Below are 17090 nucleotides of genomic sequence, written 5' to 3' on the forward strand. Positions count from 1 at the left end.
GCAACATTTGGGATTAATGTAGCACAAAATATATAATATTGTTCTAGTGGTTTTTAGATATTTTAATCCAAAAACTTACATATTGTGCCTTTATATTTAATGACTCATTGAATTCTAGAAATAAGTGTATAAAACATCTTTCATACTGATAAAAAGTAATTTGTAGAATTTAATGTTTTAACCTGTATGATGTAAGTCTGTTATGTATCTCCCAATTTCTGTTTGGCTTCAGTTTGATGTTAAATGTTGTATGTTTTTCTTAAAGTTGAAAAAAAGAAGCAGCTAAATCTACGAGCTTGGCACACACTCACGCCTTCATTCACACCATCTTTATCTTTTCTCACTAGCGAGTAGCGACATCGTGTGGACTACACGTTCGATTAGTCTAAAGTAAACAGTCAAAATGTAGTTATTCAAGTTTAGTAAGGGGGAAAAAATTCATTAATAAATTAAATATTTATTCAGTTTAGTTTATTAAAGTTATTTTGTTGATTAAAGTTAATATAGTTAATAAAGTTAACATAATACATGACTAAATAAAGTTATAAAAATAATAAAGAAAAAATAAAACTTTGTCAGGCTTTTTGTTTTTCAGTTTTCCAGGCATACAGATTCAACAAATGAACACTTTTAGGATTTAGGACTAAACCTAACATTAGACACGTTTATGGTGATAAAAAATTACAAAGTTTTCGGTTTAATTAATTTAAATTACTTTATGTAAACGCTAAAAAAGTGTTCATATTAAATAATGTATTCAAATAATAAAATAGTGTGGCTGCATTCATTGCAGTATTCGTTTTCATTGACTGGCGCACTTTTTATGATGTTTTCAATGTGGATTAAGTTTGGTCCTTCCATGTTGCCGTACGTACACTCATAGGAAGTCGTATCGCGGTTGCTAGGACAACATGGCCAGCTTCGCTTGAGAACAATGTGCTATACGAGTCAATATCTGGTTTAATTACATTAAAAACTCTCCTGATAACTGAAATCCCTGGTCAATTACACTGGGAATGCAGGGGCGTTATAATGGTATGTAAAATTATTCTGTGTTTGCTGCGTCATTAAAATGAAGATTTGTTTGTTGGACAACAAACTGTGTAAAAGCATCTGCTGCAGCTGCGTCTTCTGTATATTCGAGTATAAACAAGCGCTCAACGTTTTCCCTTACAAATTCATTTTCAGTGTTTAAGTTTTTTCGTTAACACAGGCTACTGCGCAATACTGATTTAATAATAATAATGAGAAGAAGAATGAAAGATTGTGCATATTTAAATGCACACGAATGAACTTTGCCAGTGTTTAATAGGTGTTCAGTCAGAATTGGATTCAGAGTGTTTTTTATTTTGGTTAACTTGGTTATTTTGACAGAAACCCCAGCTTTCACACAACCAGACTTGTACATAGTTTCTCAGCTGGGATATATAACACAGATTGTTTCAATGCAGCTTTACAGTGATAAACAGGAAAATAACAACGACCCAATGAAGCAAACAGAATTCAATTCTGCTGTAAAGCAGCTATAAAAATACAATAGAAATGAATCATTATTTAGTTGAAATAATTTCGGTTCAATAACTGAGTAAAGTTCACCAAAAATGGATTGAGTTAAATTCAGCTATAAAGCAGTTTTGTAGAAAGCAGTGATGTCCAGCTCAGTTCAGTTCTCATCCAATAGTGTCAATGCAGTCAAATCAGTAATTTTAACAATCAAAGATATCAAAGATTTATTTGTTCATGTAGTATTTATTCTGATTTACTACACAATGTGTGTAAGCATGAGTAAATTGTGTGTTACTGTACATTTTGTCCATTAAAGGGGTGGTTCTGTGTTTTTTTTCTAGGCTTGGTTGTGTTTACGAGGCGCAGTATAACGTGTCTTAATACTCCTTTTTTTTTAAACGCTGTATTTTTCTTATATTTTACCTTTATTCCACACCGCTGTCTCCACTGTCCTTTGAACGGCTCGTTTGCTTCCTGCTTATGTGAAGCCCATCCCTCCGAAAAACGCAATGGTCTTAGATTGGTTTGATGGCCAAATGTAGTTTGTAGTTCTGCAACAGCTCTCTCTCTTTCGTAATGACTGCGACGTGGCCTCGTCCACTTTGTTGCGTGTTCGCGGGGCAGTGTTTATGTTAATAGCAAGGGTTTATGATATCACCAAACCGGGAAGAAGCTTGTTGTAGTCCAAACCGGCCGTTTTTGTAGGCAATAAACTGACATAACTTTAAAAGACAATATCTCCGTTTGCATTGAACTTTCAGCGCTGTAACTTTGCAGATACTGTTTATGCTCAAGCAGCAACATTACACACTAACTAAAGTTAAAAAAGTGAGATCGCATGCAACCACCCCTTTAAAATAATAATAATATGTATTTTGGGGCAACTTGTATCATCTACTATTACTCTCTCGCCTTTCAGAGATTGGTATCTCTGGTGCTGGATTATCCTGATTCCCCCCTTATCATCTCTATGCACATTTACAAATCCCCCACTGCTTTACTCAAACAGGGTGTTCCCCAGGGATCAGTTTTTGGCCCATTATAATTCATCATCTACATTTTGACAAATTATTAATAGCTGTGGTTTTTATTCATATTCGATAATATTCAGATTCAGCTTGCCAGCCAGATTCTATCCACCAGACTGCCTCGTTATGAAGGGCTGGCTAAACTCCAATTATCTCTGTTTGAACGTGAGCAAAACTGAGATCTTATCACTCTAGATTCTTCACTGACCCTAGATGCCTATATTACCACAACAGCTTTCTTCCAACTTTGCCATATCACCAAACTTCGTCCCTAATTCAGCCCAAAAGATGCTGAATCATTAGTTCATGCATTTATTACATCTTGCATTGACTATTGTAACACTTTTACCAGCTACCAGCACACTCTTTCTCCCGCCTGCATTAACCTCCACTGGCTTACCTTTAAGTCACTCAATGGTTTTGCTCCCTCCTATCTTGCTGAAATACTTTCTCTCTATATTCCCTCTCGGTCACTCCGATCACTCCCTGACAGTTAGGTCCTCTATCCATGAATCAAATCACAGCTCAAAACCTAGGTGATTTGTTTGCACAATAAAATGAATATAAGGTGTCAACTGGATTATTAATAATAATGTGTTCTCCCAATATTATCAGTCATATTGTGTATTTTCTTCATGATGGTGCTCTTATGTTTATACTGTAGACCTTCTACTACATTGTCCACACCATGTTACAGTTCTTTGTTATGGATGGTTGCACGATTTGATATTAGCTCTTGTTCTGGACTGGGCAAATGTCCAATGTCCATGTCCATGTTATTGCTCTTAGTGAAGCGTCCTTGTGCTCGGGAAAGGCGTTATATAAATTAAACATATTATTATGAAAAAAAGTAGGCTTAAATGTTTCAAGAATACTTCATATTTCATAGGGATTTTTAAAAGAAAAACCTACAGAAATAAATTGTTCTTGTACAACAAAATAATACCCTGCTTTGAAAACTCAATTTTTTTGCAGTGATGTCTAGTGCTGTTTCCTTTGACTCTGTCAGGCTGTTCCTGTGTGGGCTCTCTCTCTCCCGCTGCCTGCCATCATCATGATCTCTGTGGGGCTCTATATGATGGTCCTTGTGGCTGTGCTGTGGTGTCATCACTGTCTCAAGGTACTTCAACATCATCAGTTCCTCTTTCTGAAGAAACTTCATGAAACGTTACTCTAATCCAAATTTCTGAGCAATCTACTTGAGTAAATGTTAATAATGGCTCTTGCTATACAGGAAGTCCAGTGAGTATAAACTTTCCACAGTTGCCTTGTTCTGCATCCCGCTTCCTGCTGCTTTCAGTTCTCTCTTTTAAGTCATTTTGGCAGTGTGGATCACACTTGGCTTTCTCTCTTCACAGGCCAAGTGTGATCTACAGTGTTCAGATTGCTGTGCAGGTTTCTCTCCTTGTGAGTACTGTTTAGTGTGTGCCCAGTCATGTGATTGTCGTCCGCCCTCTCTGCGATCCTGTCTGGACTACTCCTGCCCCTCCCCTAATGTAAGTCACATGATGCTAATTTCTTCCTGTTTTAAGCTGGATACACACTTCAGGATTTTTTAAACAGAAATTACTCCACAAATTTACAACAGAGGCAAATTTCTGGAATTTCGAAATAATTTTTTCATTGTTAGGAAACATCCAAAGTCTTTGATCGCTTAGTGTTATATGCTAACCAGAGGCAAATGAGTTGCCTTAGTAACACTTTATAATTATGTCTAATTTGTTAACATGAGTTAATGCATTAGTTAACAAGAACTAACTATGAGCAAAATACATTTATAGCAATTACTTACCTTTGTTAGTTAATGAAAAAATCATTGTTTGTTTATAAGGGATAATGTACATCCAGCCAGGGTTTATTCTGCGATAACAACCTGCTGGATGTACATTATCCCGTTTATACACGGCTACTTTCCACATAAGTAAATAATTAGACATGAAATATTGACTTTTTTATTAGGTCTTTAAACGCAATGTTGCTAGCAAGAAAGCAAGTTTGAGATACCCGCAGGGCCGTTTCTAGCCATGCTGACGCCCTAGGCGAAATCCTTATTGGTGCCCCCATCAAATTTTAAAAAGAAACATTTGCATTACAAACATCCCAAATTACATGTGTTAATAAGGATTAAAATTAATACCAGTAATACCATTGTGTAGCCAGATGCCTGTTTAGCCATAGGGTTATATAATGTGTATATAGTTGTGCAATCCCTAGTTGCTAAGAAATTGTTCTCAGACATAACATAATTATTAGGTGTTATCACATTTCACATGAAAGTAATAAGAATAAATACTGATTCAGTGCAGTTTTTGTTACTCATTGATGCTTGAACTTCCCCTTTAAATAACGCAACTTGCTTTGAGAACTGAATGAATCGATTCAGCATTCAACACCAGTGATTTAATAAAGGATGTATAAATGTTGTGAATTGGCACATTTTATTATACCATTTTCAAATTGGCTGTTAAAGTTTTAAATGGGACAATTACAAACACTGATTCTTTTAACAATGCATTGGCGCAAAAAAAAACGTTTTAGGGTGGCCGTGACACCCTTTACACACAGAAATCTAATGCCAGAACTCGGTTGTGTTGCCAGAAAGAAATACAGAATAGAAAGAAAGCTCCTTGATGCCATAATAAACTGAGATAAATCCAAATGCTTTATATTGACAAAGAGACCATAAACTGGACCTAACCCTAACATAATGAGACTTTGCTCACTGTAATATTAACTAACAAACAAGACACCAATGTTGTTATGGTTACCATGCTGTCAATCACACACAGAACAATATGGCTGAAATCCAGGGCTTTAATGCTGTTGTCACTCTTGAAACGTTACAGTACGTACGTAGCCATTTATGTTAACAAATTAAACCTTATTATAAAAGTGTTAACATTGCCTTTGTAATTAATCTTAACTTTCACATTAGGATGGTATTAACTGAATAATGAGCAGTACACAAATTCCAAACAGCCCTATATTAATTTAATTAATTTATTTTTTAATATATACAGTGTAAATGTGAGCAGAACTGGTATAAACCTCATACTTTCAGCAGGTTTTTCTTGTTCATCATTTCCTCTTGTTGCAGTGTGCGATGTGGGATTGTGCTTGTACCTGTCAACCGCCAGAATGTGACTCCATCAACTGCTTCTGCTTTGAGATCAAGTTTAAGTAGAAGGAAGGGTGGAGGGAATGCGGAAGACCCGCCTCACTTTAAAAGATGCCTTAAACTAAAAGTGACACGTATGTATGTTTTAAGATAGACAGAGAAACTGTGATTCAATCTTTGGTTGTTCTGTAATGTTTGCGTCTTTTTATGAGACATTGCAACATCCTTCCAATTCACGGTCATTGATTTAAACTAAATGAACCTTTAAAACGTTGGTTCTAAAAGATTTAGATGTGCATTTATTGGGAATATACATAGTTTAGTTGAGTCATGTACGGATGAAGTGAGCGAAATCAATATATGCTTTATTGCTTAATCTCATGCTTCATAAAACATAATATATACTATAAACACAGTACACAGTACATATTATTCTAGTATGGACATTTTTAAGTCATTGTGTGATACCAGTTTTCCAAACTGCTGTAATTCCCGAAATACACAATCACTACAGAACAATGGAAGACTGAAGCTTAAGTTTTTATTTTTCATGACTTCAAGCAGTGCCATGGATTTTTAAAGCATGTTATTATAGCATTTTCAGCACAAAAGGTCCTTTTTACAAACTTTTACATGTATGTACATGTTTTGTCTTTTCTAGTGTCCTAGTCAACAATAATGAATTATGCTTTATGTAGCCATGTGTTTCTCTTAAGTATCTTTGTACTTGGAATACTTTGTGCTTTAGTTATGAGCTCTACAGAGAGAAGAGGGGAATCTATAAACACACATGCTGTTATATACATGGTGTATATCATTCTGACGCAGATGTCTTTGGACTGTATGTTCACCTATATGTATATAAGAAACACGTTCATATAGCATACTTATAGTGCTGACTTACCAATTTTAGATTTTAATAATCATTTTTCTGATGCATACTGTAATACTACAAGGGTAACAAAAGCTATAGTTCTAATGTTTACTAATCTAATTGTTTACACAGTATCATCTTGGTTGTTACATATGAAATATGATCTAACTATGTGTGTAATGTATTATGTGAAATATGGTACAGTTATGTATGTGGCCGTATTTTTTAATGCTTACAGCATACTATGGCTTACAAAGTAAACCTGCTGTTTCTCTGTTGTCAGGCAAAACTTAAGTTGAAAATAGTTTTTTTGTATATATATTTTTTTATATATAAATATGTGCTATTTTTTAACCTCTTAACTGTCACCGTCCCACAGGTGGGACGCCTGGTGCTCTTTTTTTTGATCGCCTTTTTTCATATCATATATTTAAGTAATTATCACAAATTAGGTATCATTTGAAAGCTTACAAACTCAAAATTCATCCTTTGAAATCGGACATTGTGTTGCCATGGAAACGTTACTCTAAATTATTCTAGTGGGCTCCTCCCCTAGTGGGCGCTGTCATGTTTCATATTACAACAATTATTTTAACTACTTTATATTCAAAATCTTTTCCAATCTTGACAAAACGCATATTGTCGGAAAGGTCTGAGTCTCAAGGGTCCATATTTGGTGACTGTTTTGTGATGGAAGTAATATTTGGACAGAAATTTACAGGAAAATGCATCAAAACAACAATAAATGGAATTTGAATGACACCCGGTGGCTATTTTTGGTACAGCACCCTAAACAAAATCTCATGGGGACTTCAATTTTTGTGATATCAACTTCAAATTTGGAACACAAATTGGTTAGACATATGGCTTTGATTTTATAGTAATTTTAGAGTAAATTCTTTTTTGTAAAATATATATTTTATATGAAATAAAAAATATTTAGTACAGTATTTTTCATTTACAGTAAATTTAAACTTCCATAACTATTTCATACTTTATTTTGAATGGCTTTCACTTCAGCAATAATCTGCAGAATGTCGTCTTTAAAACGAGACCAAACTTTGGTCTATATTCCAAAGCATTCTTGAATTACAGCCCTTTAAGTTTGGATAGTGCATTTTCATGTGTATTCTCAAAAAGGGGGGTGACAGTCAAAGGATGTGGTTTTAAAATAAATCAACATTTTATTTACAGTTGTTTACAGTTGTATTATTATCTATTGAGCATTGGATATTAAAGAATTCACTTTTATATTCATTGTTGGATTGTCTTATATTTTCTCGTGGCGTCATTTATTTTACTGTATGAAACATGCATTTGCAAAAATGTATTTGTCGCAAGTTTCTACACTTTGTCTATAAAGGTTTTCTATTTTCTCTATACCTTAATGAATTGGTATGATAAGCTCTTGCTGATTATAGGACTGTGTTGAAGACATTTAAAGAGATGAAAGGTCATGACAGTCGATCCCTTTTCTGATGACAGTTATCTCGTGGGCTGAAAAGGTTTATAAGGAGTGCATGGACTAATAGTAAAGAGCATCATACAGAATATTAATTCAGATTATTGCAGTCATCTATAGACCACCAGTCTCCCTTTTCATCATTGTGTAAAATGGATTGTATTATACTGTAATTCATGCATATAGCAACAACATTGATAATCATGTGCCTTGTCCATGCCACTCACTGCCTTTCTCTTTAACCTTTCTTTGCTGCATGCCAATGTACATGAATGTCACATCGCCCTTCTCCAGTTGCATCGTGGGTTTGCCTGCAGCTAAGATTAGCCAAACCCACGGAATGTCAAAGGTCACGCCGTCTGAATAAATACAGGTCATCTGGCACCAGACGAGTGTCGCAGACTATCCAGACCTCCTCTGCATCCATTTGGGAAGTATCTCTCGCTCACTTCATCCAGTTACACGGTAAAAAATGTGCATTCTACTTTCTGTTATTCTGTTGTACAAAGTGTGAATTGCTACAAAGTGTAAATTACTACAACAATAAGACCTTATAAATAGCCTTTTTCATTTGCTCTTATTTAAACGTGTTTGCTACTGTCAGATGCTTTTTGTTGTTTTTATCAAAGTAATAATGACAATTATAATTGTTTTAATATTAAAATGCTTGAATTGTGGTTGTTGTACATGTATTAGTCAAATTCACTGTCAAAACAATTCTTAATTCTTTCTTAAATACATAATACACAAAACACTGATAATCTGTATTATTTAAGCATGAATTAATCATGAAAAAAGGGAATTCAACATCCCAAAGAGCCGTTTCAGACCCTCTTTCACAAATCAAATCCTCTTCTATAGTGCTGGATTTCAGCCATTAAATGATTGTCTATATTTAATTTGGCCTTTGGTTGAATGCAACTTGAGCGGATGGTGTTAGAGGTTTGATGATGGAATGTTAAGAGCCTCTTGTGGAGCTGTTATTCAATGTCCAGTAGACAGAGATGCAATATTATATACCATAACCCCCGCATTAGTTTTTTTTCATTTATAGCCTGCTAAACATACTCCTAAAATGCACTGTACACGTATGCCAAGGTCATATATTCGCTTGCATCCATGGGGCGTCATTACTATTACCAGATCTGTTTCCCTGCATGTGAACTGTCACGTATCACAAAAACGTTTGCCCCGCCTCCAATTGTAATAAAACCACTGCCCTTTTGATGCGTCATTCTTAAACCCGCCTTTCAAAGCACAACAGCCAATCATCGTCTCCACGTCCTGTTCATCAAAACATGACTCGCGTCTTGATTGGTCAAGCTACCGTCTTGTAAAATTGCTTGTAATTTCCGCCCTTTATTACAATTCATTGCATCCGTAGAATAACGTGACTACGTCGAGCGTGTGATTTGGAAACCCTTGCTTCCTCAACCCCTTTTTGAATTGGTGAGTTTTTACTTTATATAAATCGCCGACATCCAAGTAAAATCAAATATATTTGACCGTTGTTTTCTTTCGCTAGTCGCTTTTCCGCTTTAATGCAAAGTTGACTGTTACGTGAGCCGCACAACAAGGTCATTCATGCTTGTATCTAAAGGACATGTTGCATCATGAGCTAGTTAACAAGGTGTTGTTTGTAGAAAGATATTAAAGTGCTCTCGATATTCAAGTACACATCCAAATCTGAACCCTTGCTCAGGCTCCTTGATTTAACCAGTCACCTGATTCACTACTTGATCATAGGTCACTGTTTTTGTAATGTGATTCATGTGTTTGTACTGATAATCTGAGTGATTTAATCTCATAAATCATATAAATCTGTTTTCCACACCTTTCTCCCTAGAGTCAAGATGCCTCACGCTTACCCATTCCTCACTCCAGAGCAGAAGAAGGAGCTGAATGATATTGCTCTGAGGATTGTGGCCCCTGGCAAAGGCATTCTTGCTGCGGATGAGTCTACAGGTACTTTGGGCTGTTTTTTATTTGTTAGTAACCAGTTTATTTGCTCGTCCTTCTATGTCTTACTCCTCGTATTGTTGATCCTGTGCAGGTAGTGTGGCGAAGCGGTTCCAGAGCATCAATGCTGAGAACACCGAGGAGAACAGGAGACTGTACCGCCAGCTGCTGTTTACCGCAGATGACCGTGTCAAGCCCTGCATCGGTGGCGTCATCCTCTTCCATGAGACCCTTTACCAGAAGACTGATGATGGCAAACTTTTCTCCCAGCACCTTAAAGAGAGGGGCATGGTAGTTGGAATCAAAGTGGACAAGGGTGTGGTTCCCCTTGCTGGCACTAATGGAGAGACCACCACACAAGGTGATTATCTATGAAATGGATTATCAGGTAGTAAAAATAACTCATGGTATTTTATAACCTTACTTTCATATCCACTTAAAAGCTGGAATTTGATGGACTTTGTCCAGAATTGATTGGTCACGGTCACTTAGTTTGCTTGGGAATCTTTAAACCCTTATTTCTCTCTGCATTCGCAGGTCTGGATGGGCTGTATGAGCGTTGTGCTCAGTATAAGAAGGATGGGGCAGACTTTGCAAAATGGAGGTGTGTGCTGAAGATCACTCCCACAACTCCTTCTAGGCTGGCCATCATTGAGAACGCTAATGTGCTCGCTCGCTACGCTAGCATCTGCCAGATGGTGAGACACGTACAGCTATATATCCACACACAACGTTTTTTGTTTGTTTGTTGAATGCTGTCATTCAAAGTGACAGTAAATACATAATGTTACAAAAGATTTCTATTTCAAGTAATGCTGTTTTTGTTTAATTTTTATTCATCAAAGAATCCTGAGAAAATTAAAAGTTTATGTAATGCACATATTAAGCAGCACGGCTGTTTTCAACATTGATAATTATTAGGGGTGTAACGATTCGTTTTAACAACGATTCGATTCGTATCACGATTTGAGGTTGTCGATACGATTCAAGGACGATATTGGTTCATTTAGAACGATACGATCCGAAACGATTCAGTGACTTGAAATCGATTCAGTAACTTTTTAGCCAAAAATTGTGTGACTGAAATAAATATCTGGATACTGGTCAGTGCAGGTGAAGTTTCCTAGATTCCTGTTGTTTCTTGTAAGGGAATCAGGTATCAATTAATTATGGATATAAACAAACAAGTAAACAAAAATTAATGGCAAATGCATTCAAATTTTATTTGAATAAAGTGCAACCAACAGTTTAGGTTGAATTGACAGGAAGTTAACCTTTTCTGCTGTCATTTTCAATATTCAATACATTTTCAATAAAAGCACAGTAAGTGCAACCAACATTTCAACAGTAGGTTAACCTGCTACTTCTGCTTTTGTTTTCCAACATACAAATATTACAATATTAATATAAAAAAATAAAGTGCAACTAACTTCTCTTCAGGTTTAATTAAAAGTAGGTTTACCTGCTACTTTTGCTGTTGTTTTTCAACATTAAAATAATACAAATACAATATTAATATCAAAAATAAAGTGCAACCAACATTTCTTCAGGTTGAATAAACTGGCTGAACCTGCTACTACAGGGCTCGACATTAAGCCGGTTCACACGCTTGTCCTTTGGACAAGTAAATCTGTCATTCACTTGTCCGAGTAAAACATTTGCTTGTCCAGATTTTTTTTGTAAATATAATCTATTCTGAAGCAATATTCTCACCAGTGTTTAATCAGCTTTGACATATTTAAATATGCATATTTGTCATATTTGTACCTTTTTATAAAGGGCATTTTTTCATATCTTATTAAATATAGGGTATGCTTCGGCTTTCCTTTTATATTCTTAAATTTGATCAATAAATTAAATTAGAATAAGACACTATAGGCTGTTACCAATCAAATTAAATCATTTACACTGAAAAATTACAACTGCATTAAATAATTTTATGAGATTATTTTAAATATTTTTGAATATACATATAAGAAATGTTGGGAAGATGAAACTAAACCACCAGTAGGTGGCAGCATGTGACCGTCTTAATGAGCGATTCATTGAGTCGATTCAGTGAAACGGCTGAATCATTCAAGAATTTGGCGGTCGTTTACGAATAGGCCATTGAATCTTTGATTCAACCGATTCATTAAAACGCTGAATCATTCACTAACACACACTGTTGCTGTGAGATGCGTTACGGTTCTGCTGTGATATTTGTTTGGAACTATTTTCGCTGCTGAAATAGAACAAAAACAGTCCATATTGCTTCTAAAATGTAAGTGACTTAATGTTAAATTGTTTATGGAACTGGCGTATGAAATCAGTGTCATTTTCAGTCGTGATGGTATTCAGGAAAACAACACTCTTGTTAGTGTAATGTTGCTTAACTGTATCATATGTTATAAATATAAAAACTGCACAATTTTAACTGTGTATGTTAACTGAGTTTCTTTGTATGAGCGGCGCTCAATTGTTTTCGTCCTCGTCTCCTCGAGATGCTGCGCGAGCCTCAACACTTCAGAACACTTGTCTGTGCGTTCACTATGTCGCCAGCCGTACTAAAAACTCGCTCTGCTGGCACACTGCTGCCAGTAATGCACAGTTAACATTTAGCAAGGGTTGATAGTACAGGTAGCTCTTTCTCCTGGTGGCTTGATAATTTCTCGCTCGTTGGCTTCTCCTCTGCCACCCGCCATGCTATGTTTTGTTTTCTTAGCGCTGCTGCTGGTGCGTGGCGATGATGTCACAGATGGGCAGACGGAATCGAGTAACGTTTAACGCCTTTATCATTAAAAGTGCTAAGAAAAAACATCCATATAAAGTCTGACGTGCTTAAATCCAATGCGTTATTTCCTATTATCGATACAATCGATTGATTACCTTTTAAAACGATGTTAGATCGATACATGTCATCCGGAAGGCCAACTTGCCGAGCACAGATCGATGTAGTTAGATCATAGGAAAATAAATCGATACATCGATGTAGTAGATGAATCGTTACACCCCTAATAATTATAATAAATGTTTCTTTATTAACAGCAAATCATCATATTAGAATGATTTCTGAAGGATCATGCGACACTGAAGACTTGAGTAATGATGCTGAAAATTCAGCTTTGACATTACAGGAATACATTACATTTTAATATATATATATATATATATATATATATATATATATATATATATATATATATATATATATATATATATATATATATATATATATATATATATATATATATATATATATATATATATATATATATATATATATATATATATAAAAAAAAGAAAACGGCTATTTGAAATCGTAATAGTTCACAATCAAATCAATGCAGTCTTGGCGTTTTATATGTGACTGCAGCCCCGTTTCCACCAAAATTACCTGGCGCAATTTGTCCCAGGAGCTTTTTTTCCCCAGACCTGTTGCTGTCTGCGTTTCCATCACGGTTTAAAATATTGTGAACCGTGAAAATACCGGTCACATAGGATTGTGCGCGACTTTCAAGTTGGATTTCGTCCTCCGCATATAAGCTTAATAAAGCCTGAACCTTGTTGTCGGTCCATCAAATAGTAAACAACTCTTACTGCACGAACCACAACAGACTTTATAAATGGTGTTTGAAATAAAATGCTGTGTGTATTCAACCAATCAGCAGCACCCAAGTCCCACCCCCAAAAGTTCCTGAACTTTGAAAAAGTACTACCTCGCAAGCAGGGACTTTTTGAGGGGGAAATTTTTACCCAGAACATCATTTAGACCCTGGTCCCTGCAGTCGAAACACACAGAGCAACACCCCAAAGTCCCTAGTTCCTGCGGCGGAAACGTAATCTTACTGACCCCAAACTTTTTAACGCTACATATACTTTTATTACTGACATGATATCTCCTTTCTCATTAGCATGGCATTGTGCCTATCGTGGAGCCTGAAATTCTGCCTGATGGTGAGCATGACCTGAAGAGGTGCCAGTATGTGACTGAGAAGGTTCTGGCTGCCATGTACAAGGCCCTGTCGGACCACCATGTCTACTTGGAGGGCACTCTGCTCAAACCCAACATGGTGACTGCCGGGCATGCCTGTTCCCAGAAGAACACCCCCCAGGAGATCGCCATGGCAACTGTCACCGCTCTTCGCCGCACTGTTCCTCCTGCTGTGCCTGGTTAGTAAAACAACCGCAATTACTCGCTCAATCATGACAGAGTCTTTATCTTATCACAGGCCTGCTGGATAACTTCTTGAGGGTGTAATTATTATCATTTCCTCATTCTTGACCCATTTACCCACACCCCTTCTTGATATAGGTGTCACCTTCCTGTCTGGAGGCCAGAGTGAGGAGGAGGCCACACTCAACCTGAATGCCATGAACCAGTGTCCCCTGCATAGGCCCTGGGCCCTGACCTTCTCCTACGGTCGTGCCCTGCAAGCCTCTGCCCTCAAAGCCTGGGCTGGCAAGAAGGAGAATGGCAAGGCCTGCCAGGAGGAGTTCACAAAGAGAGCTCTTGTAAGTTTCAGTAACTTCTACTCATCTTCTGGCTCTGACTGATCTGATCTGGGTATACAAAAACTTTCTGTAACCCTTTTTTTTCTCTCAAGCACTGACCTAAATTGTGGTACAAAAAAAGTCTGGGCATCTTTTGAATGCGAACGTATTAACAATACCTAATAAATTGTTTATATATGTGTATTGGTGAATGCATCAAAATCTGCCCAATTTATCACAAAATTTAAACAATCTGTTTTAGCGCTGTGGTGCAAGAGATCAGTGTAATGCCTGCGGAGCCCTAGTGAACGCGATCAACCCTTCCTCTTTGCTACGTTACAGAACGAAATAAACACGAATTAACATCAGATAATATGTTGAAAGATGCAGTCCAACTTACAAAAATCCGTATCATGTCTCATGTAATCGCCCAGTGTTTCAACCGCAAATACGTCAGTAAAACAGCTTGTAAACAATGTCACGTAACTCAGAAAAGCCATTTGTTGACCATTAAGTTTAATTTAATTTAATTTGTTACATTTATATGGTGCTTTTCTAGGCACTCAAAGTGCTTTACATAGAAAGGGGGAATCTCCGCATTCACCTGGATGATGCGACGGTAGCCATATTGCCCCAGAACGCCCACCACACACCTGCTGATTGGTGGAGAGGAGACCGTGATGAAGCCAATCGTGTGTATAAAAATATAAAAATCCCAGGATGTCTTTCGATAAAAAGTAGGGGTGTAACCCCGGCATCCTGGCCAAATTTGCCCATTGGCCCCTGTCCATCATGGCCTCCTATTTGGCCAGGATCCCGGGGTTACACCCCTACTCTTTATCGAAGGACATCCTGGGATTTTTACTGACCACAGTGAGTCATGACCTCGGTTTAATGTCTCATCCGAAGGACGGATAGTCATAGTTGATAGTCAGCAGGAGCGCACCCGCTGCCAAGTGGACAGGGGTGAGAATTACAGAAACAAAAATAGATCACCCTCAGTGTAAAATGTCAAAATGAGGGACTGCTTTCAGATTTTTCTGTCACTGCTAAGAAAATTCCATCAATGATGGAACATTTTCGGTTAACGCGTCCCAAGTAACTAGTAAAGTAGCATTACTTTTACATTTGCAGCAAGATATTTGAGTTAATTTTTAAAATAAGTAACAAGTTTTCCCATTTATTGACTGTTGTGTGCACAGTGTAAACATAATGGTTACTGTTTTCAGTATTTCTCAAAATTTATAAAAACGGTGTAATGCAAATTCAGAATATTGCGCAAACCTTCAATAATAAAATGCAATAAATAATGCATATACTTTATGTATTTAATCTCACTTTATTAACCGTACAGGTGTGAATTTGCATTTCCTTCAGTCTGAGGCTTATTCAATTCATTTCTAGTGTGAAGGGCCTTTACATTTGCCAAAAATAGAACATAAAAAAACACAAACAAGCCCAGGTGAGAAGTAACATTATTTTCCATAAAAAGTAATAACTAAGTAATGCAATTAGTTACTTTTATAGGGAGATGCAATGTTTGTGTACATTGTTTATTTTTGACTTGCTTGTATTTTTACTTTGTTAAAAGACATGAAGTAATTTATTCAGGATGTGTGTCAAGCATTTAAATGTTAATGTTTTAGATCAACTTTACTCTTATTGTCTTGTGCTTCTATCTCCAGAACAACAGCCTGGCCTGTGTTGGGAAGTATGTGTCCTCAGGGGATAAGGGTGCTGCTGCTGGAGAGTCTCTCTTTGTGGCCAACCATGCCTACTAATCACCAAGAAGCCTTTTTACATTTCAATCCACATCGTATTCCTAAAGAATCACTGAACCTGAACGCATCTGTGCTCTGAACTCAATCATTTGACCCATTCCCTTTTTTCTTTCTAGTGTTTACTTTCATGTGTGAAACAAAATTATGAAACTAAGAGATGAAACCTAAAAGAGTAATAATTGAAATTTAATAACTTGATGTCCAGATGTTTTTCTGCCACGATCTCCTCCCTCTTCCTTTTAATAACACTCCCATGTGTTCTACTGTTGAACTCAGTTGAGAAACGTTGCTCTTATACTTGTAGTACTTGTATGTATTTGACTTGCACAAATCCCATATACCTTTCAGGGGTATATTATTATTGTTATTGTTTAATATGATACTCTCTGAGAAGAGAAAAATAAAGTATCTTTCACAGCTAACCTCATTTGTTTCTTTGTGTGGTGTTATTCAGGCAATACGTCCTCGTGAGGTTTTGTGAGTGTAGGCAGGAACATTTCTTTCTGAACATTTGTCTTTGAAGGTGCAAAAATTTTAATTTATAGGATGGTTCTCATCATGATAAACACATCTACAGGACTGTAAGACCACCTGGCTGAATCGCTATGGTGCTCACACTACACAACGCAGACGAGATGTACAAACTGCTGACCTTTGGTCATAAGGCAGTTCCGACCAACAGTAAAAAAAACATTTTCTCACATAAATTCATGAGAAATTAGGTTGATTTTTTTTTTTTTTCTTCTCATACTTAACACCCACCAACTGTAACGAGCACTGATGGCCATAGTCCGGAGGTTTTGTCGTCTTGGAAATCTGTTTGCGACAGCAAACTCTGGCCAAAAGTCGTGTTGTGTGAGCTTGCCTTAATTGAAATTTCGCAGTTTCA

The 17090-nt window shown here is 36.6% G+C and overlaps 2 protein-coding genes across 3 annotated transcripts; both read left to right on the plus strand.

Annotated features, from left to right (window-relative positions):
• Positions 1-910: 910 nt before the first annotated feature.
• On the plus strand, positions 911-7706 carry LOC307138448 (uncharacterized protein). The gene is made up of 4 exons (XM_079836747.1): positions 911-1035; positions 3544-3654; positions 3893-4030; positions 5632-7706. Exons 1-4 carry the CDS (start codon positions 1033-1035, stop codon positions 5716-5718), a joined length of 339 nt encoding a protein of 112 aa, XP_079692873.1. The 5' UTR covers positions 911-1032; the 3' UTR covers positions 5719-7706.
• A 533-nt stretch (positions 7707-8239) lies between these two features.
• Positions 8240-16628, plus strand: aldoaa (aldolase a, fructose-bisphosphate, a). 2 transcript variants are annotated; one of them, XM_079836761.1, is made up of 7 exons: positions 8240-8453; positions 9835-9953; positions 10042-10308; positions 10485-10645; positions 13841-14099; positions 14242-14441; positions 16106-16628. In XM_079836761.1, the coding sequence occupies exons 2-7, from the start codon at positions 9842-9844 to the stop codon at positions 16199-16201; spliced, it is 1095 nt and encodes a 364-aa protein (XP_079692887.1). In that variant the 5' UTR covers positions 8240-8453; positions 9835-9841; the 3' UTR covers positions 16202-16628. The 2 variants fall into 2 exon arrangements, with proteins under 2 accessions (XP_079692887.1, XP_079692888.1); XM_079836762.1 differs by lacking the exon at positions 8240-8453 and adding an exon at positions 9265-9437.
• The last annotated feature ends 462 nt before the right edge of the window (positions 16629-17090 follow it).

Source organism: Gobio gobio (assembly GCF_949357685.1).
Source record: "Gobio gobio genome assembly, chromosome: 1".
Classification (NCBI taxonomy): Eukaryota; Metazoa; Chordata; class Actinopteri; order Cypriniformes; family Gobionidae; genus Gobio; species Gobio gobio.

Coding starts and splice junctions, on each gene's coding strand:
- aldoaa (XM_079836761.1), top strand. CDS start 9,842: ATGCCTCACGCTTACCCATTCCTCACTCCAGAGCAGAAGAAGGAGCTG. Junction 9,954..10,041: donor TGCTGCGGATGAGTCTACAG/GTACTTTGGGCT, acceptor GATCCTGTGCAG/GTAGTGTGGCGAAGCGGTTC. Junction 14,442..16,105: donor AGTTCACAAAGAGAGCTCTT/GTAAGTTTCAGT, acceptor TTCTATCTCCAG/AACAACAGCCTGGCCTGTGT.
- LOC307138448 (XM_079836747.1), top strand. Junction 3,655..3,892: donor GGTGTCATCACTGTCTCAAG/GTACTTCAACAT, acceptor CTCTCTTCACAG/GCCAAGTGTGATCTACAGTG. Junction 4,031..5,631: donor ACTCCTGCCCCTCCCCTAAT/GTAAGTCACATG, acceptor CTCTTGTTGCAG/TGTGCGATGTGGGATTGTGC.